Here is a 22,416-nt window from a genome sequence, read left to right as displayed (position 1 = left end):
TGCTGACCTTCATGTAAGGGCCTGGTCTGAGCCATACCTGAGAGATGGTGTCACCCACTCAAGAGTACAATGACTCACAGACAAAATAAATTGCTTGTTTGCAGCCTGATGCAGAGTCCAAGATAGCAGAAACTCAGCTAGCCCTTTATGAGGTGCTGCTCTCTGGTCATCAGTGAGGTCTTTGCTGGCACACAGTGAACACAGAACAAAGTGTGCTGAGGCCCCTCATTTGCTATATCCCACCTTTGCATCCTGCACAGAACTGGAGTTGAGACTGCTCTGGGTACTCAGGGATGAGCAAGATGAAGGGTCATTCCAAACACCGGAAGTGGCCACTGTAAGAGGAGAGATGAGCTGAGCCATCTGAAGTGAACTGTCTTCTCCTGAACACTAGAGAGTCCCGAGGGAAATTTTGGCTGGGTATAGGATGAGTGCTGTGTTGCATCTTGTGCTGGACTCCTGCAGCATCTGCAAAACCCTAGAAAACAGCAATGTGAAAAAAGAGATGGCAGGAATTCCAAAACATAGATCCCAGATATTAATGCTGCCCTGAAATCACTGCCTTGCTCTGAGCTTCTGGTTGCCTATCTGGAAAACAGAAGTAATGAATGGATATTTAATTATCTTAGTAAAGTGTATGCTGGTATAGGGATGGAAAATATGAGCTATGCACAATGTACCACTAATATCAAACTATTTCTTGCTGCATTGTTAACACTGTTTTCTGCAAATCATTGCTGTTGCCTCACCCTGGCACTCAAATTATTTATGCTACACAAAGTGTCAATCTGTTACAGTGCACATCAGATTGAAAGAATAAGATAAAATACTCTGGGGTATATAACATGAAGTTTTAACTAGTTCTAAGTAACAGCTACTGATAATTAGTAACATTATTTACTAATTACATTAAAATAATAAAATATTGAAGCTACTGTATTATGTCATATTGTAATATATCAGAAGCAGCAGTGCATGCTAGCCATGTATCAAGAAATTAAATTAAAATGCAGATAATTTTAAAAATGGGAAAAATTAAATTTTGAAGTAAAATATTTATGCAAACACAACATTTATACAGTGCCTTTTTAAATTTTGAACACTTTTTTAATCCACATTCTATTCTTGACCCTCATGGATTTCAAGGATAAGAAAATCCAAGATCGATCCTGGAACATTTCATGAGACTAAAATGAGAAATGTGATGCCAAACTACAACCATTTTCCTAGTTTCTACCCACTTGTGTTTTCTTGTGGTTTGGGATGAATACTTCCTGTCTAATACTCATGGGTTATGTTGCTGTACAGGGAAAATCCCTGAAAGAAAGAAATTTCAATAAAGAGCTTGTAGACCGTACCATGGTGATTTATTTTTATTACCACTTCGCAAAGTAGTATCTTCTTTTCTTCTATTTTTTCACTTTTTTTTTTTTTAACTTTGCACATAAAAGGAAAGAATGTTTCTGGCAAAGGGGAAACTAGTAAAATCCTCCAGGTGAAAGTCTCTCATTTAGATTTTCTGGAGAGCCCAGAAGAAAACAGGGCTAACAGCAGCAAGGCTGGGTAAATCATGGTCAGGAAGCAAAAATGTTGATCAATTGCAGAAATCCCCAAGCCTCCTATCACAGCACTGTGCAACAATGCAGAAGCTTGTTGCAGGAGCAGTGAAGAGCCACTGCTCTTCAAAAACACAGGCAAGTGTTCTGGCTTCCCTATGGAGACTCTTCATACAGGCTAAGCTCTGGCATAGTACAAATGCAGCCAAGCCAGAATTACAGGTTCATTCATGGGGCAGCCCAGATAAATGACTTGTGGACCACTGGTCTCTAGCTGGAATTTCTGTTAGCTGAACAGTTCACATCGTTGCATCTCTCTAGCTTTGCCAGGATCCACAATGAAGCCTATTCAGCTACAACAAGGAGTACAAGCAATTAGTAAGGACTGGGAGATAGACAAGGTGATCTGGATCTTCTCCCTTCCCAAGTTCCCTGGCTGTTAGTGAATGTGCACATATCCAGGCAAGTCAAATTAGAGCCTGCAATAAATACCAAGGGGGATATAAAAATATTTGTAAAATGTAGATATGCATTCAAGCAATTCTGTCTGATGTTGCACAGCAGAACTGCAAAATTTGTAAATATCAAATCATGGCTTGAGAGGGGAAAAAATCAAGGTGTATCTAAAATCCTAAAGAGGATTTTTTCTAGAGAGGATCCTAAAGAGGACCCTAAATAAAGATCCATGACAGGCAGAGTTTCACAAAGATTAGAGACACACAACTATATATTAAAACTGCACATCAGAAGTCCTCAGCTCAAGTTTCTTATTAGTACAGGACTCCTGACTTACCCCTTGTGGAAGTCATTTGCAGGGGCAACCCTGGATACATTGTATCCTGGGCTCCCTTCTTTACATGACAAACTACAGATGATTTTTTTGTTCCTGCCTCCTCACCAGCCAGACTAATTGCCCAGCTAATTGCCCCCTCACTAGCACAGTTAATACACAAGCTAAATTCTGTGTTTGAATTTCCACCAGTAGAAACATCTTTGAAATTAATTAGCACAGCTGTTCTACTAAGGCTGCCTGAAGGAAACTCATACCAGCTTTCCATGAAGCTAAGACTGAATCCATCTTCTATTGTTTCTTCTTAAAGATCCAGATCCCAGATGATATCATCTTCTTGCCAATTACACTCCTGACAGCAGAGTCAACTGCATCCAAGAATACAGTGTGTCAAACCCTCTGAACTGCAAGAAATGTCTCAGCTGGCACCTGACTCCTCTTAGTTTCTGGACGCTGTGCACATGTGCACAGAAGGCATGAGCTATTTCATGACAAATCTGACATCTCAATTTCTAGAGCTCTCATCATAAGGATTGATTTTGATTGTGTGGTTTTGACTTTCCCACCCATGATGACAATCAGAAACACAAATGTCCAGCACACAGCTATATATAGTTACATCATGCAATGGGTGAGGAAATAGTCCATGGATTGGGCAGAAAGGGTTATAGTAAATGGGATTACATCGGGCTTGCAACTGGCCACCAGTGGGGCTCTGCAGGGCTCCATTCCAGCACCAGTGCTCTTCAACGTCTTCATAAACAACTTGGACACAAGACTTGAAGTGTACTAAGTAAATTTGCTGACAGCTTAAAACTGGGAGAAGATGTTGACTCCCTTGAAGGCAGAGAGGCTCTGTAGAGAGACCTTAACAAATCAGAGGGATGGATAATCACCAACCACATGAAGTTTCACAGAGGTAAGTGCTGAATTTTATACCTGGGACAGGGCAACCCTGGATGTCCAGACAGACTGCAGAACATGATGCTGAGAGCTGCACAGCAGAAAGAGACCTGGGGGTTCTGCTCGATGGCCAGTTGAATATCAGTCAGCAGTGCCCTGGCAGCCAGGAGAGACAACTCTGTCCTGGGGGGCATCAGGCACAGCATCCCCAGTCGGTCAAGGGAAGGGATTGGCATGCTCTGCTCTGCACTGGGGTGACTTCACCTTGAATATAGTGTGCAGTTTGGGGTACCACAATACAAAAAAGCATAAAGCTTTTTGAGAGTATCCAAAGGAGGGCAATGAATATGGTGAAGGGCCTGGAGGGGAAGTCGTATGAGAAGCAGCTGAGGTCACTTAGTCTGTTCAGCCTGGAGAAGAGGAGACTGAGGAGAGACCTCATTGCAGTTACAACTTCCTTGTGAGGGGAAGAGGAGGGGCAGGCACTGATCTCTTCTCTGTGGTGACCAGTGATAACGCCCAAGGGAACATCCTGAAGTCATGTCAGGGGAGGTTTAGGTGACATATCAGAAAAAGGTTCTTCACCCAGAGGGTAGCTGGCACTGGAACAGGATGTTTAGACAATGTTCTCAGGCAGCTGGTGAGATTCTTGGAGTGGTCCTGTGCAGGACCAGGAGTTGGATTTTGATGCTCCTTGTAGCTGCCTTTCAACTCAGCATATTCTATGATTCTATGAATCCAAATTCTGTGCAAGTTGCACATGGTAGAGGTATGATCCAAATTCTTTTTCTCCATATTCGCAAAAGAATCTGACCTGCTTTATTTCTGTGACTTCCTTCAGCTCAAAACACTTTGTTTTCATGTGCCTTTTGCATTCTTAACCTCATTTCATCACGGGTGGGGAAAAAGTCTCATATAGGCAAGTTTTGAGAGAGCCGAGCTGTTTACTTCTGTGTTGTTATTCTAACCATTGAGCCCCATTAAAACCACTAAACCATGAAAAAACCTGCATCTAAGTAGAGACGCTTAGTGATACACTGTCAGCATCTTAACAACTTTGGACATTTCAGAGCATTTGACCATGAGCAGATTCAACCTTGATGTTTGAAGATAATAAAGGAATTAAGATGGGTGTTGCACATTAAATATTATTTTATTTCCTGAGCAGAATTCATAACATCAGGCCATCTGAGCATGTTGCAGCTGTAGTCTAAATCAGAGTCTGAGCATCATTCTCACATGGTATATTTAGCCTAGTAAATTTTGTGCTTTCTTTGGTTTTGGCAGCAAAAGACAGGAAGTTCTCAAAGTCCTTGTGTGGGCTCCTGAGTGCTACAGCTCCTGGTGAGAGGATATACAGAAGGAAGGTCCAAGGTCTTCATACAAGCTTTATCCTTGTCCTTTGTCCTAGCAGGCAGAGGAGAGAGCAGCAGAAGCCATCTTAGATAATTGCTTCATGTTGCCTTCCATACAGTGGCATAACACTGCAGTACAGAGTGCTGAGGAGATTCATGGTGATGCAGCCACTACAAAGCTGAATTCCTCCTTGTTGAGGCTTAATTTGAGAAACTGTGTAAAAGGGCAATTAGAGAAATGCAACGGATTTCTTACAATTAGTTCTGTTCCAGAATAATAGAGCATCTGGTTTAGAGTTTGTGAAGGGACCTGTAATGCCTGTTTCTGCCTCAGTGATTTCAGAATCCTAATGCAGTACTTAAAGACAATCTTTAGGGTAAGAACAGGAAACTAGAGAAGAGTACCAGTGGGTCCAGGTGATGTGGACAGGGGGACTGACACAGCACACATGCCCATGCAGTTACTTTTTCAGCCAAGCAACACCCAGCACCAGATCATTTCTTGTGGGGCAGATTAGATTAAGCCGCATTTCTACAGTCACTCCATATTTGAGGAAGTTCAGCTGTCTCTTGAAATTCATATGAAAGCTTAAAAAAAAGTCATATATATATATATATATATACACACACATATACACTTTCCCCATGATGCTTTTTTCATTTGTGCTGTGTCCTGTTATCTCCTTGGACTGTTTTTTTGTGACTCTAGAAAATCTGCTCCTGTGCTGCCTAACAAAGAGCAGGAGGAAGAGAGAGCTCACTTCAATAACCCATGACTGTGTTTATTTTCCTCATCTTTGAGGGATTTGTTTTATGACTCTCACTAAACTGTTTACAGAAAGTTCGACAGCTAGGCAGAAAGTCATTTGGAAGGAAACTGGACTAAATTAAAACAAAAATGTTGGTCAGCTTCCCAGAGGGAAAACTTTTCCTCTGTAATGTCTGTGCTGCTCTTCCTCTCCACCCACATACTGGAGAAGTTCAAATGTGATAAAATGGAGAACTGAGAAGGGATGAAAATTGAATTAATTGTAGCTTGTCTGGAAGATACTGAAGCTCATTTATCCCTCAAAACCTTTTTCTTTCCAGTCTTCAGTTTGACATCAGTGAGAACACAGACCTACACAAATCAGAAGTTACATGAAATTCTACTCTGTTGACTTTCTTGAGTGTCCATTAGCTCTTCCTAGCAATCAGGGAGAACTCAAAGATCTATTTAGATATTATCAAATAAATAACTTATCTTCACAGCATCCTGTTCTACAAGTGAAGAAACCAAGGTGCTGGCTAGTTAAATGTCTCATCCAATATCACAGAGCAAAAATGCAGTAGGGTAAGTTGTAGAAACTAACACCTACATTCCCTGTCTTGCCAAACTATTGGATACATAGAATGAAGGTCCAAGGTCTTCATACAAGCTTTATCCTTGTCCTTTGTCCTAGTAGGCAGAGGAGAGAGCAGCAGAAGTAATTTTATATAATTGCTGATATTGGATGGAAGTAAGGCTAAAGGGGAGACTCACTCTTACGCTTTTGTATTTCACCATTCCTAATGAACACACTTTGTGCAGCACATGGTATGCACAATATGGAGCTTCTTACACTGCTCTTAAATTGGCTGCCAGAACTTCTAAACCTGTCTCAGGCTTCTGAAGGAATATGAACAGCACCTCATTTCCTAGAGAGGTAGAGGCATATCACAGAATATGCTGAGTTGGAAGGGATCCACGGGGATCATCAAGTCAACTCCTGACCCTGCACAGACCAGCCCCAAGAGTCACACCATGTGCCTGAGAGCATTGTCCAAATGCTTCTTGGACTCTCTCAGGTGGTATTATGACCACTTCCCTGGGGAGCCTGTTCCAGTGCCCAATCACCCTGCGGGGGAAGAACGTTTTTCTAATATCCAACCTTGTAAAGGATCACAACCTAAACCTCCCCTGACACAACTTCAGGCCATTCCCTTGGGTCCTTTTCACTGGTCACCACAGAGAAGAGATCAGTGCCTGCCCCTCCTCTTCCCAAGTTGTAACTGCAATGAGGTCTCTCCTCAGTCTCCTCTTCTCCAGGCTGAACAGACCAAGTGACCTCAGCTGCTTCTCATATGGCTTCCCCTCCAGGCCCTTCACCATCTTTATTGCCCTTCTTTGGACACTTTCTAATGGCTTAATATCTTTCTTATATTGTGGCACCCAAACCTGCACAATATATTCAAGGTAAGGCCACTCCAGTGCAGAGCAGAGTGGGGCAATCCCCTCCCTTGACCAGTTGGTGAGGTTTTCCCTGATGCCGCCCAGGACAGACTTGTCCCTCTTGGCTGCTGGAGCACCTTCCAGAGCACATGTAAGATGTACAGCCCAGCTACAGTAGAATCATAAATCATCTTCATTTTGCAGTTTTACAGCCCAAAGCTCCATACACTCACCAGTGTTACTCTTACTACTGCACTGTTTAGTTGCAGCCATAGACTATGCAGGGTGAGGAACCAAGTATTGCTTTGAGCCAGTTAAGCTATGCAGTAACTGGGATCCTTTCCTGTTTGTAGATAAAGTGGATTTCATTTAGATTTAAAATACATTTTGATTCAACAAAAGGACAGTGGTATTTTTAATAGTTTATTCAATATAAAAATGTGCATGACACTTGGATATAAGACAGATTCAGTTCCTGACTGTAGACCTTGAAATTAGAGGGCTACTTTCCCAGTTCCTTTGAAATCACATGCCATAACTATCGCTTGCTTCTGATTCTTTATTCATTCTCTAAGAGAATGCTACTTAAATACCAGTTAAATATATATATAATCAATAAGACATTTATTGAATGTTAATGTGGCATTTAATAAAGCTTAGCATTTTAAATGGGTCACATTAAAGTGTAAAGGGCACAACAGGAAAAATTCTCCATTTTCCTTGATTGAGTCACCAACCCCTATCACAGAAAAATCATGAGCTGGGACCTTCAAAACTGGGACACCTGCATGACTCAGATGTGTGTGTGTGTGTGTGTCTTCATTCCTCCTTCACACCCAGTCAGAGGTAAGAGTGCTGACAGGGAACATCTCCACTGCATAATGGACCATTGTGTATCGATCACTGCAGCTGCAGAGACACAAACTCTTAAGTCCTCTTGGATATCAGTTTAGGTTAATCATGCAAGTGTGCTAAAAACCTGAGCCTAGGCTTCTGAGCTCAGACAGGGAGGATGGCTAATGCAGACAGACCACATAAGGGCTCAGCTGGCTCACTTTCAGACAGTTCAGCTGTCCTTAAGTACATCGAGGTATCATGGAATCACAAAATCACAGAATGGTTGGTGTTGGAAGGGACATTAAAGGCCATCTGGACCAGGTTACTCAAAGACCCATCCAACCTGTCCTTGAACACTTCCAGGGATCAAGTGTCCACCACTTCTCTGGGCAGCCTGCTCCAGGGCCTCACCACCCTCACAATAAAGAATTTCTTTTTTATATCTAATCTAAACCTACCCTCTTTCAGTTTAAAGCCACTCCTCCTTATCCTATGACTACATGCCCTTGTAAAAAGTCCTTCTCCAGCTTTTTTGTAGGCCCCTTTCAGCTACTGAAATGCCACAATAAAGTCACTCCAGAGCTTTCTTTTCTCCAGGTCAAAGAATCCCAATTCTCTCAGCCTGTCTTCACAAGAGGAAAACTAATCATCTTCATGTTCCTCCTCTGGACTCACTCCAACAGGTCTTTCCTGTGCCGAGGACCCCAGATCTGGACACAGCACTGCAGGTGGGGTCTTACAAGAGCAGAATAGAGGGGCAGAATCTCTTCCTTTGAACTGCTGACCACACTGGTTTTGATACAGCCCATTACACAATTGGCTGTCTGGGCTGAAAATGCTGGCTTATGTCCAGCCTCTCACCCACCAGCACTCCCAAGTCCTTCTCAGCAGGGCTGCTTCTCAGCAGGGTTGCTCTCAATCCCTTCATCCCTCATCCATTGATACAGGGGTTGCCCTGACCCAGATGCAGCACTTTGCACTTGGCCTTAATGAACCTCATGAGGTTCTCATGGGCCCACTTCTGGAGCATGTTCAGGTAGGTCCCTCTGGATGGCATCCCATCCCTCAGGTGTGTCAACTGCACCACTCAGATTTCAAGTGTTCTCCAATGTACCCAGCATATCTCAGAGCCATCAGCTGAGGGCCCTCACTTGCACCCCATCTCCCTCACCTTGGTGTTTCACCCCTCATCTTGTCATAAGCAAGCCTGATATTATCTCCCTTGCCCTTCAAGTCTAGTTTAAAGCTCTGCCAATGAGCCCCACTATCTCCTGAGTGACAATTCTCCTGCTTTGAGAAAGATGAAACCCATCTGATGCCAGCAGGCCTGATGATGTTTAGGCCATCCCATTGCCAAAAACCCCAAAATTTTGTTGGTGACACCAGCCCTGGAGACATGTATTTCATAGCCTGGACCCATTGTTTTTTTCCAAAGTTGCTGCCTGCAACTGGAAAGACAGGGGAGAGGATAACCTGTGTTCCATATTCCTTTATCAACTGTCTCAGATCCCTGAAGTACCTTTTGATCGTCCTTGAACTACATGTTGTGACTTCATTACCCCACTACATGAAAGACCAGTAATAGGTAGACTCTATTCTTGTTTGAAGTCTGAGAGTGTCAGTAAATAACTTGATTCCAACAGCTGAAATGTGTAGAAAAACTATTACAATAGGTATTGCAGCCAGAGTCAATGCTCCCAGCAGAGACATCTGCTGGATAGAGCAAGGAGGATTGGAAATCTCATCATCTGAGTGACTTAAAATTGGATAAAACAAAATCTTAGAGATTGTGGAGAAGAAAGAGCACTCACAAGTGAGGAGAGAGCCTCAGCATGGCCTGATGTAAAAGACTATACTGTCACCCAAGATGCAATCATACCTGTCCTCAGTGGTAAAGTTGCTCCCCATATGGAGCCCATGGGATGCTGTATATGTTAATGTGTACAATGCATGGTATTGTACAGCCCTAAGTGCCTGAGTGTCAGGCCAGGGATGTCCCTGTGGACAAGCTGTGGGCTCCCTGGAATGCCTGGTGTGGCAAGAGAGACAGACCTGAGAAACCATGAATCATGCAGGCACAGTGTAGTGAGGATATCCTCTGGCAGGATCGATGAGCCAGAGAGGGAATGGGACATTGCTCTCCATTTCTTACTGCCTCCTCTGATATCTTCATGCAGGGGCAGAGGACACCTTCAAGAAGGGGGGAGGTGGGGGGGAAGAAAAGCAAATGTCCAGGGGATTTATACATTCTTTCTTCTGTGTCTTTCCCCTTCAGCACACTTGGCAGCCAAAGGGGCTCCTCTGTCCTTGGAAAGAATCCAGCAGCCTCTTCAGGCAACACATCAGAGAAGATATTTGGGGCCTGGAAACTAAGTTTGCTATTTAAGCTGGCAGTGCAAAAGCTGCAGTTTTTTAGGACTTGCTGAAAACTGTAAGTGTCCTAGGTGTATTTTTGCAATAGAAGCTAAATTTTATGACCATTTTTTTCCTTCCTGTCACAATGGTAACTCTACCTTTAGCCTGGCCTTACTTTTCTAGTAAAGTCTGGTCCATCTCAGTTTTAACTGGGCCCATCATAGGGCTGTCTGAGTGTCTGGAGAACACATTAAAGTCATGATATTTCTAATTATGAGGGTATTTAACCCCTGGCACTGTTTACTGGAAGGTGATGGAGACTCTATCTAAAGACAGTATCTTTCCAAGTCATACCTACTTTTTCAAGTAAAATTTCATGGGTTTGCAGAAGAGGTCAAGAGGAAAGGAAGTCTATGGGCTGTTATCAAGGTAGTTTGACCTTCTCTCTTCTGGAAAGACATCACATTTGGAGTTCTCCTCTCCAGTCTGTTCTGCTACATCAGAGCAGGTGCCTAGAATGACTGTGAACTATATGGAACAATATTCTTCACTCACATATTTTGGCAGACAGAAGGAGAGAAGAAAAGTTATTGATATATATGACATGAATACTGTAGGCCATGGGGTCTGACCTTTCAGGAGACCCCACTTGAAAGCAGATGCTAGTACCTAATGTATTATTTATCCTCTCATGTGGTAATTACCTTTTCTCTCCCTAAATCACCTCAGCAGTTTCATTCAAAAAAAGTATTGAACTTCTGTTTCCTGATCTAAAAAAAATCCAAAACAAAACCAAAATATATATTTTGTAATGGACACAAATGGCTACTGTGTTTCCCTCTAGAATAGACTGTATTTCAGAGAGCAGGGAGCAGTGACCTCCCAGAACTATTCTAATGTTCATGCTGCAAGTTTCAGTGAACAGCTCACCACCATGCAGCTTTGTCAGCTCAGACCAGCCAAGGATATCCCCCCAAGCCATGAAAAGCATCATGCCTGATGTTGCTCATATGAAAAATCCTCTCAGCTTAATCATTAGCTGTCTGGAGAGGCTGGGATGTATTTGTATAATGGATGCTGCTGACCTATTATTTCAATATATTTCTTTCATGACAGTTCTGCAGAGTCTGCTTGTGGGAGACCCTGAGAACATCAGTCTGAGCATAACACAAATGTCTTTCCATCTTTTCTGTTCACATTTAATGGGGATGAGAACAAATCCCCTAAAAGACTGAGCATCATCAGGCACCTGACAAGTCTTATGAATACTTTCAAGAGCCAGGCACAAGAGCTCAAGCACTTATTCATTTATTGCTTTGATATTAAAAATAGAGATTCACAGAGTACAGGGTAGATAGGATCCATTCTGTGTACAGAAGCTGAACTGCCTAGCTTCATATTCTGCGTGGTGCTACAGACTGAAAAAAAACCCAAACCCAAATAACAATAACACAACGCAAAAACCAAAACAAAATAAAACAAAACCAAAAAAGCTCATTCCTTATAGAGTCTCATATGTCTGAGACCTTTTCTGTGAAATCAACTATGGAGTCAAAGCAGTAGAAAAGTGTCCAGATTTCTCTATTCCATGCTGAGACAAGCTTGTAAATACTTCCAGGAATTGCCAACATGCCTAGAGCTCTAATGTTCACCTCCCTGCTATGAAATGCAGAGCACTTTAACTTCTTCAGTCCTCCCCCAGTCACAACCAGCTATAAATCATTCCCTTCAGTTGTTGGAATATCTCATCATAAGAGATGTATGCAATTTTTAGGTTGAGAAATACAAATTCACCTTGACAGAGCCAGTCAGGCATACACATGGGCTATGCTGCTGATAAATTTGTACCAAGCACTCCCAGCATGGAAATAATTTCTAGTGACACTAAGCACACAATATTTTTGCATACTAAATTGTTGCTAGTATAATTTATTGCAAAATCCCCACCCTTCTAGAAGAGAAACAAGCTGTATTGGGAGTAGAACTGTTTTGATGGTAACCCTGCATTCGCACTAGATAGCTTTGCCGGCACAACTCTTTCCCCCTAGCCAGCTAGACTAAGTAATTTCCTTGCAAAGGGAAGAATTGAAGCACACAGGCTGTATGGACAAGGGGCTCTGAGCACAAACTGCCCTTCCTCCAGCACAGAAGGACAGCATCAGGTGCTCTCACCAGCAAGTAAGATGGCACCAGGAGGGCTGCATCAGGAGAAACCTATCAGCAGCTGAAAAGGAGCCCCGTAAATAATCCAGTGTAGATCACTGGGATGTGGAGAAATGATACTGCTCTGCTGGAAGGCTACTGATAACCAACATTTTCCCTGATCCAGTGACTGAAAACACAAAGAGAAGAAATGTGGAGGGGCAGGAATGTGCAGCACTGAGGAAGCAGGGGCATAATTTTGCTACAGCCTGTCTGCAGCAGCTTTCACATCACCAGGGCAGGCCCCAGTTCTACAGACCCAGGCACATTGTACCATGTACTCAACACTTCTTTTCTGACAACAATCTCAGGTGGTCCCTTTAAAAATGGCTATCACCAGTTTGGGAGATCACTGGCATAAGCTCACTGCCAGGAACCAAAGGTACTAATTAGGGGTGGGAACAAGCTGCTCATGGACAGTTAAAGAAATGCTGGATAGAAATAGAGGTATTTGGTAAACTGACAGATAAAGAAGAAAGAGTGCAGACAGAACTGGAGAAGAACTCAAAGTGGTAACAAGCTGTATAAAAAGTCTTAAAAGGATGAAATGTAGGAAAAAATATGCTGGACTGGAGAAAAAGAATCCTATTCCCATCCCACCCTGGGCTCTTGCATCCCAGTTCAGAGTAAATTCAGGACTTCCTGTGTTGTGCTAGTGAGAAAGATCACCATGAAGCAATAGCTCAGGCTTACCACCTGCAGTCTCCAGGAAAGGAAGTCACAGCCCTACTAAGGTTAATGGGGCAGTCACCAGACACAGTAACTTGGCATTGAGGCATGTTAGATGTGGCTTGGGTATACACTAAAACCAATGTTGAATGGAAAGTGTCTGGCAGTACTCAGTGATGGGAGAGAAAATTTTGTTAAATTTCATGAGCCTAGAAAGGATTGGAGTGGCCTAATTTTGGTAGTCCAAAAAGGCCTGTGCTGGCAAATAACTCCCATAGCAATGCCTCTGAAAGGTGGGGGTGGAGCTGTAACTGAAGCCTTGAGCTGTGGGAGAGTATCAGATGAAGATATGCAATGCTACCACAGGCCAGAACTTGTCTGAGGCAGAGGGTTCCTACTCATGGCAGGGACAGTCCTCCCAGGCTTTGCCAGCTGCAGCTTCAGCCATGGGAGGAGGTTCCCTCCTGCTCTGGAGAACACTGGTAGACTTCTAGGTGCTTTGGAGCTGTTAATAGTTTTAGGCTCTGGTGCAATTGAGACTCACTCTGTGCCTGGCTTCCCAGTCTTTCTTGCCCAGCAGAGATTTAGTAGAGGCAGGGCCACTCAATTTCAGCGTAGGTATAGTGTCCAGAAAAGTAAATTCCCCATCTGCTTCCCCATGATCTTAATCCTATCACCCTGAGATTAGCTCAGTTGGTTAAAACTTGATTGTAGTAATGCCAAGGTCATGGCTTTAATCCCCTATGTGGGCCATTGACTTAAGAGTTGGACTTGATGATCCTTGTGGGTCCCTTCCAACTCAGAATAGTCTGTGATTCTGTGAAAGCCCATTAGAGTTTGGCATTTGTCTTGAATGCAAAGTAACTTTCACTGCAGGGGAGAAATCTTCAAGTCTCTGTTCAGTTCCTAGTCTGCCTTTGATGGAAGGAATTGCTCCCTGTAATGACAGCAACCCCACATCAATGACAAGCTGGGTAGTGGGGGGTCAGGAGGGAATGAGAACAAAACCTTTATTAGGCTAAAATGAGTGTGAAATACCAGCAGCTGGGTATTCTATGAGCCTAGCTTTACCAAGCAGCTAAAATCAAGATAATATAAGAAACAACACAGGGAAGCCAGAAATCATTTTGTTATCTTTTTACTTGATAGAATTCTGGGTCTGGACAGCAGCCAGCTCTCCCTTCCCCAGTACAGGGCTCTGAAGTCTGGAGACTGTACTCCTTTATCTCTGAGCTGCTCATTGCAATGTCTGCAAAGCAGTAACAAGACATCTGATTGACCCAAATATATCAGTGATCACAGTTTCAGGAATGCTTAACATGCTGTAAATTGAACAGCTTGGCTGATGTTTAACCCTTTACTAATTGTCTGGTTTTAAAAATATTGCAGCTTGTAAGCAGAACTATTAGCCAGTGGGATGGCTGAGCTAAACTCTGGCTTGTACTCCTTTCCAGTGGTGTAGTTAAGGCAGAGTATTTGGGGGTGGTGAAGTTTTCCCAGTTATTGATTTAAGGGTGTAGTCACAGTATAGCCTGTTCATTAACTGCTTAGCTTATAAGAGACACACTGTAATTGAAAATAAAGTAATGTATAACTTGGAGCTTACATTTACCTTAGTAACAAGAAACGTAGTGTCCTTACCCATAGCAATGGTCCTTCTCTAGAGAGAATTCCCAGTACACACACTGACAGTTGAATGCTCCCTAGAAGCATATCTCACCCTCAAAGACACATAAATAATTCACTTAAATCAAAATACATGTCCAACCTATGTATAGAGTAAAATTAGTGTTTTGCTTTCAATCCTTTTCCAACAAGTTAGGAGTTTTCTTAAAGCTATTTCAAGCTGGAAAGTGACAGAGAAGAGAGGCAATTCGGTGTCATTTCTTTAGCAAAATTATCAGTGTACTGTTGGATAAACACATCCTGCTTAGATTAACGGTACTGTTCTTACCAACCTCTGTGACGTGTAGCCACCACCAGCGCCAAATCACACACCTGGTGCTCCCTGCACAGCTCGTGTGGCTCCAAAGGGTGAAAGTGCAAAGCATCACCTGGCAGTAAGGCTTCAGGGTCGGGATAGCATGAGACCTGAATTCCTGGGCAACAAGAGGAATTTTTTACAGATAGTATCACACTTGAGGGAAGACAGGATGGTGACTGTATGTCATGATCACAATCACCCGTGCCACCGGTGACTGCAGCGCGGCGCCGTGAGCGGCAGGAGGCGCTGATGCGCCACGGCCGCGTGGAGGCGCGGGGAGGCGGCCGCCGCTCTTGTCGGGGGATTTGAGGCAGAAGACCTTCAGCTTTTTGTTCTTTTTTTGTTTTGCATGTGTGTATGTAAGTTGTTACGGTGGATTAGGAGAGTTTGAATGTTTTTTTAAAAATCCTGGAAGGAATTCCCTATTTCTTGTATTAAAAGAAAACAAATTATATTGCATCTAACCTGGAAGAGTGTGGTGTGGCTGAAAAACTAGGTGGTGGTGTGATATCTCAACAGAACAGCAAGAGCTGGGGAAATGAGAAAGGGATCTTTTTCTTTTGCAGTATTTAAGATTCCGCATGTGGTGGTTTTACTATGCTGATTTCACTCTAGTAACTACTTTGGAAACAGCCACGGCACTGATAGCAGAAGGGAGAGGGGGTTAATCTAACTCGGCTCACAAATGTTCTTCCCAAGAGAGGTCCCCAGAAAAATACACAAAGAGCAGAGCTAAGCTTCTTTGCCTTGGGGAGGCAGAAAAATGGAAATGGGGAACAGAGAAATAGCTACTCTTCCGGCGACCTCAAAAGGACAAAACTTTAAGAGAAGAGCTGGCTGCCGTTTCTTCGGGCAGGGTATTCTGCGGGGTTAGGGCCATGTCCTGCCGCCAGCTCCGTAACCTTGAAATTTCCTCTCAAGAAAGTTAAAATAACAGGAAACTGATCCGCACGCTCTGTGGCACACCTGGTACGTGATCACGTCGCACACCTCGGTGTGCAAGGACGCGAATGGCAGATGGGCCCCACACCGCCTACCACCTGCAGCCACCGAAGTGTCAGGAGGCGCAGGAAGAGGTGATGCTCCGTGCGGTCTCACCGCCGCCCCTCGCCCGCGGCGAGCGGCGGCCCTGCCCGGCAGTCAGGTAGCCCCGGAATCACGTCACGGTGTCCCGCGTTGCCCCCGCATTAGGCTGCTAGGCGGACAGGTGTCTGTCCGTGTGCGCATCCGTACGTACACAGAGAACAGTGTCTGTCTGTCTGTGCACCCGTACGTACACAGGTGTGAGCGATCCCTTTGTGCAACCACCTGCCGGCTCCCGGCGCCGCGGGGCAGGTGTGGGGGCTGAGAGGGTGCCGAGGTACCACTGACCGCAGCGCGACCTCTCCCCGATCGGCCGTGGGCGGGAGGCAGCGCGGCCGCGCCCGGAGGCTCCGCAGGAGACCGTGCACGGGCGCGGGGGGCGGCCCCGCTCGTGAGCGCACCGCCTTCCCCTTCCCCCTTCCCCGCTTTCCTCCCTTGGCGTGCAGGCTCCTTTGTGCTGCCTGCAGCGGGGAGGAGGACGCAGCGAACGGAGCGCCCACGCCGCAGCGCTCTCCGTTCCCGCGGGTGGCGCGGCCCCCATGCCACTCCCGACCCTTCTGCCTCCTGGACGGGGCGATCCGCCGCGGGTGGGACCGCCGCCCCCGCCATCGCCGTTTTAAGCGGAGGGTCACGCCGGGAGACGGGGCGGGCCGGGCGCGCCCCCCCTGCTCCCCCACGTGGTGCGGGTGCCCGTGTCCCCGGCCGCCGGCGGAGCTGGGCGCACACGGCGTGGGGCTGCTGCTGGGGGTCGCCTGCTCCTGCCGCCGCTCCCGGGGAGGCAGATCCGGCCCGCGGCCATGCGCCAGTGCCGCGCTGAGCGGCCGAGCGGCGGGGCTGCACCGCCGCCGTGTCCCGCAGCAGCGGCGTGAAGCGGTGTGAGGATGAAGCGGGCGAGGCGGGCCGCGCCGGGCCCCCTACCCGTGCTGGGGCTGCTGTTTCTGGGCGCCCTGCCGGGGCTCTGGACGGTGCTGCTGCGGTGGGAGGCGGCGGCGCAGCCGGAGCCGCGCCCGCCCGCGGGGCCGCCCCCGGGGCGCTGGGGCTGGGGACGCTCCCCGGTGGAGCAGGGCCAGCCCGGCGGCGGCGGGCAGAAAACTTTCCGGACGCTACTGGCAGTGCCGCCGGCGGCGGCGGGACGGGAGGAGCGGGGCGGCGAAGAGCAGTTCGCTGTGAGTGGCTTGCAGCTGCCAGCCGCCACTGCCTCTCCGGTGGAGCGGGGCATCTTCTGGAGCCGTGAGCTGGAGGAGCAGGTGCCGCCGGGCTTCGCGGCAGAGGAGGCAGCAGCGTGGCTCTCGGCCGCCCGCGCCGCCCGCGTGTCCTCGCTGGAGCGGGGCGGCTGCGGGCGCAGCTCCAACCGGCTGGCGCGGCTGTCGGACGGGAGCCGCGCCTGCGTCCGCTACGGCATCAACCCGGAGCAGATCCAGGGCGAGGCGCTCTCGTACCACCTGGCCGGGGTGCTGGGCATGCAGGAGCGCCTGCCGCCCATGGTCCTCGCCCTGGTGGAGGCCCGCGGGCGACAGTGGGAGCCGGTGCGGGAGGAGCTGCGAGGCTCGCATTGGACTGAGGGCGCCGTGGTCAGCCTGACCCGCTGGGTGGACAATCTCACCGCCGTGGTGGCACCTGCGCCCTGGGGCGCCGAGTCGGGCGCCGGCCGGCGGCTGCAGTCGCTGTCGGCGAGAGAGCTGGGCGGGCTGCCGCCGTCGCAGCTGGTGGAGCTGGTGCAGTGGAGCGATCTGATCCTCTTCGACTACCTGACGGCAAACTTCGACCGCCTGGTCAGCAACCTCTTCAGCTTGCAGTGGGATCCGCGGGTGATGCGCCGTGCCACTAGCAACCTGCTCCGCGCCCCCGACGGCGGGCTCGTCTTCATGGACAACGAGGCGGGGATGGTGCACGGCTACCGCCTCCTCGCCATGTGGGACCCCTACAACGAGCCACTGCTGCGCTCCGTCTGCGTGTTCCGCGAGGGCACGGCGCGCCGTGTCGCGGAGCTGCACCGCCGCCGTAGCGCCGCCGCCGAGCTGCGCCGCCGCTACCGGGCGCGGGAGCCGCTCTGGGCGCGCCTCGGCTTCCTCTCGGAGCGCCAGGCCGAGCTGCTGCAGGCCCGCGTCGACTTCGTGCACCGCCACATCGCCCACTGCCGCGCACAGGCCGCCGTGCTCTGATGGCCGCGGGGCCGGCGGAGGCTGACAGCGAGAGCCTTCCTCTCCTCCACGGCAGCGGGACTTGCCCGGCAGGTGCCGAAGGCAGGAGCCGACCCAGGGTACCCCCCCACCCCCGGTGCTCAGTGCCCCGAAATCGCTGCAACTGGCGGGGTGGGGAGGTGCGGGGCACGGGAACGGCCGTCGGGAGCGGATACCTGCCTGCCGGGACTCTCGAGAGGGGCGATTAATTCGCATTTGTCAAGATCTCTGAAGATGCAATCTGTATAATTATGGCCGAGTTTCACTCCAGGACTCTGCCCCCAGAGTTCGAAGAAATGAAGGGGTTCAGCATCTTTAGTGGTTTCTTTAACTTAACTCTTGGTGTACTCGCCCTCATAAGAGACCTCGTAGAAAGCTTTGTCTGGTTTGGGGTCGAGTACCTCTTCCAAAGGACACAGGCGAAAACTTTTATATATTCTTTCTTTTGTAATGGCATATTTAAGTATGAATGTTGATATTCACAGACCAAGAACGGATTGCACAATAGGGGAGCCCCTAACTAGCCAATCTGCCCTATTTATGAAACTTGTTTCCTAACAGTTTTCTTTAACGAGAGTGAACCTTTCCACTGATTATTAAATCTTGGCGATGAAAAGTGTATAGGAAGCCCATGTTCCCTTAGCTCTTAGTTTTTGTTATGGATGCATCGGGTTAAACTGTTTTGGTTCTTAAGCGTTTGTTTGTAATCACCACCATTATCCTTTCATCTGACCAGTAAAGTAACTGACTAATGGGTGGCACAAGAAGATCTCCCATTTTTAAAAAAAATTCTGCTATGTGCTAAGACTTTGATGCAGTAGTTAAAGTGGAGGAAAGACTGTTTCATGCACTTTACTTTGACTTTTTAATATTTTTTAATAGAAGAAGGCCTTTTTATTTTATAAAGTCTGCCTTTTGTGTACATTATATATGTTCATAAGTTTTTCTGTAACATACTAAAGAAATTGATATTTCAGTAAAATGTGTTAAGGTTTTGCCTTCTTTGGCCTGAATGTTTGCCTGAGCTTTGACAGGGAGGCAAGCATGTGTCTCCTCAGTCTTCCCTGATAGGTGATGGAAGCCACCTTTCCGGCTTCTCACTCCACTAAACTGAATGAACTTTTACTCATTCTCTCTGAGGCAAGGAGGGATAGAGTTAAGCTCTCAAACACTACTCTCTGTCTCCCTTTCTCATTCCTAGCTGTTGTGTCACTAAAAGGGCAAAAGCTTTTTGAGTGGGTAAAGTAATGTGAGTACTTCAGCTGAGCAGACATTTGTCTGGTTTTTAAAGCCTGAAATGAACTGCCTTGACGAGCACTGAGGTAACTGAAGCAGTTAGTTTCAATAAAACGATATAGCTGGTGTGGGCTAGCTGCCATCAGCCCTTTTAGGTCCTGGGACTGGATACCAGCCTCTTAAAATACAGGTGGTCAGCTGTTACTGCAGCTGTTCCTGCACCAGAAGCATCTCCAGAGATGGTGTTTGCTTTCCGTGGGTGTTTATACTGGTTCTCAGTCTTCTCTTCCCATTTTGGCTATCTTTGCAATGGGTTTGAGGCAGAACGGAAGGACAGGACACCTTTTCAATCTTGCTGAAATGGTGGGGGTTTTTTTCTACAGAAGTTCTGTTCTAGGTAGGGTGCAGCAGTAGCAGTGGGCATACAAAACAAAATACTTGCACTTCCCTTCCCGTTTGCTTTTTTACATGTACCAGTATTCACGGAAGAGGTCATTGTAAGGCTCAAAATAACAGCCAGAATGAGGACAAAGGCTAAACTAATCCTTTTTAGACCCTAAATGCCAGTATATATCCTGCTGTAATCAAACACAGCATAATCTCATCTACATCTGGACAGGCACCTCTCGTGATGAAGGCAGCAGCATTCTTGGTGGCTGCTGTGCAAGTAGGCTTTGTCTTCTGTGTCAAGTGCTAACCCTCCCCTGAGCTCACGGAGGACTGTGCATTCGTACCTGCAGGAGGTCTTCACTGCATTAATATTCATTATTTAGATTAAACTTCACATAAAGTCAATTTTCTTGGCCATTACAGCAGGGGGTTGTGTTTGTGAGTTTTTTTAATAGGATAAGACGACAGTTTTACAAACAAAATAATTGGTTGATTAATTAGATATATCAGATACTGCATCTCTGTGTGTATGAGTATTTATTTCAAAATGTCCCAGCAGTCTCCAGGACTAGCTTTCATTCAACTGCTTAACTGTCAAGGCTTTCAATTGAACTTGTATTTATAGTTCCCTGCATTTATCTCTACGAACAATGCACAGAATCCCATGTGACACTCCTTTGCCATTTACATAATAATACACAATTTAACTGTAATTCTTAATTCTTTTTTAGTATTGCTTTGTAACTCAAATGCAGCAGTTCTGTCGCATTCACCTCATGAAAATACATTTAAATAATAAACTGCCAGCATACCTTTTAAATCACCATGAAGAGCAAGCTGCTGTGCCACAAGCATCTAAGGTTTTCTTTAAGTACTTTTATAATTATGGCACAACAGTGGCTTTGATGGCTAATGGAAAGTAAATCTCATTTGCAATATCTGTAGAGCCAGAACCTAGATAATTACTCAGTCAACAGGAGACATTTCCTGTTTGGTAACTGATAACTTCCTCAACTCATACATGTGACGTTCAAAAATGGTCCAGTTACAGGTTGGTGTGAAACTAGAGGTGTTGTGCTAGAGAAGTGGTGCCCTAGGAAATGTGTTCGTTCAAAAAGCACAGAGAAAACTAGCATAGGCACTTCACTTTGTTGCTCTCTTTAATTCTTCTTGTGCAGATTATCTGCTTCTGTGCCAGAAAAAGCTTTGAATTATTCTATTAGGGCAAACTTTCTTTCTTATTTGTGAATCTTTTTAAGGCAAACAGTGCTTTGTCAATTAGTGGTCTGGCACACTTTTTGCTTGCCATTTTAGCTGTATATGCTGTCTTATGTTTGACTATCTTCTTGCAGAACCAAGGGATGAAACTGTAAACTTGATGTATAAGTTCAGTGGCATTCATCTAACACTGCTACTTCCAGTAGGTTTTTTTGAGTGATAGTAATTGGACAGACAAGGAAGACCATTGCTTATTTGACAACTGGTAGTTGTGAGTAGAAGGTTGTCAGTAGTAGGATCAGCTGATTCTGGCTGTGCATTGCTGGCAGCTCAGCAGCACTTCACCTGAGGCTCAAGGAATCATTGGCAGAGCCAGTATCAGAATGGTGCTGTAGGGCTTTAGACCTCACCCAGCCGAACACCTTAGGATGCACTTCCTACCGCTTTTCAAAGGTGTTCAGGGAAGTATGTGCTTAACAATGTTGGCTGCACTGCTGCTTTGGTCAGATGAGGCAGGTGGTCTGGTTTTCAGCTTTGAGGAGACCTGGGTGCTTAACTGATAACACTAGAATCAGAAAAAAAAAAATGAAGAGAAAAAAATAAACAGGAAAAATACAGAGGTGATATTTTAATTTAAATGCACTGTGTTCAGTCCCATATTTCTGTGTTTCCCTGATAAAATTCAGAATGCCTCCACAGATTTTAAATTTCATTGGAATTTGAGGAGTTGCTACTCCCAGCTTGAGTTCATAGTCGCTGGGATATTACATCCAAACCCTACTAGTGCGAAGGGAGGACTGAGTTCACGTTCTGAGAGCTAAGAGGTACCAAAATTGTGCATAAAGTGGCTATTTCACTCCCAGGGAGCACCAGATAGAAAAGTCGGTGAATTCAGTGGAGTTCTCACTTAATGAAAAAAGCAAGACTGGCATTTTCAGCACAAATTTCCTTTGCTTCTGTTTGCTTGCATCTGAAGTAGTTTCCAGTCTGTATTTATTGTAATTGTGGGTTTTGAGAATTTCCTTTACAACTTGGGAAGCTCATCCCAAGTATGGAGTCCCCTTGCCTCTCACGCTAAAGCAGCTGCCCTGGGGATGGAGCTGTGTTGACCTCTGATGCCACACTTTGCTGCCCTGCTGAAGCTATGTCAGCCCATTCAAAGATTGGAGAAATAACTTGGCGCCAGTGGAAGACAGTGAAAATATAGTTAGTTACACTTTGCCTTGCTGGTCATACAGCATGCTCTTGAAATCATCAGCATGATTTTTTTGTGGTTTGCTTTCCCTTTGAAGTTTGATGCACTTTTTTAATGTTAATAAGACTTAGAAGTTTCTCACTGACATTACTAGGTGGTCCAGGACTATGAGATATGAGATTATATTAAGACTTAATCCCATTTTGCATGTTATTCCTACTTTGCAACCACAGCATGAAATTTAATCACTCCTTCAGAGCTCTGCTCCCTGA

General features: G+C 46.1%; 1 protein-coding gene across 1 annotated transcript; it reads left to right on the top strand.

Moving 5' to 3' along the window:
* Positions 1-16,334: 16,334 nt before the first annotated feature.
* On the top strand, positions 16,335-19,105 carry FJX1 (four-jointed box kinase 1). Its single transcript, XM_071559467.1, has one exon. It carries the CDS (start codon positions 16,807-16,809, stop codon positions 18,085-18,087), a length of 1,281 nt encoding a protein of 426 aa, XP_071415568.1. The 5' UTR covers positions 16,335-16,806; the 3' UTR covers positions 18,088-19,105.
* The last annotated feature ends 3,311 nt before the right edge of the window (positions 19,106-22,416 follow it).

Source organism: Pithys albifrons, chromosome 6 (assembly GCF_047495875.1).
Source record: "Pithys albifrons albifrons isolate INPA30051 chromosome 6, PitAlb_v1, whole genome shotgun sequence".
NCBI lineage: Eukaryota > Metazoa > Chordata > Aves > Passeriformes > Thamnophilidae > Pithys > Pithys albifrons.
Note: the sequence above shows the minus strand (reverse complement) of the source record. Positions and strands in the feature narration are given on the sequence as shown.

Bases quoted from the DNA above. Each gene is read 5' to 3' on its own strand.
- FJX1 (XM_071559467.1), top strand. From the start codon at position 16,807: ATGAAGCGGGCGAGGCGGGCCGCGCCGGGCCCCCTACCCGTGCTGGGG.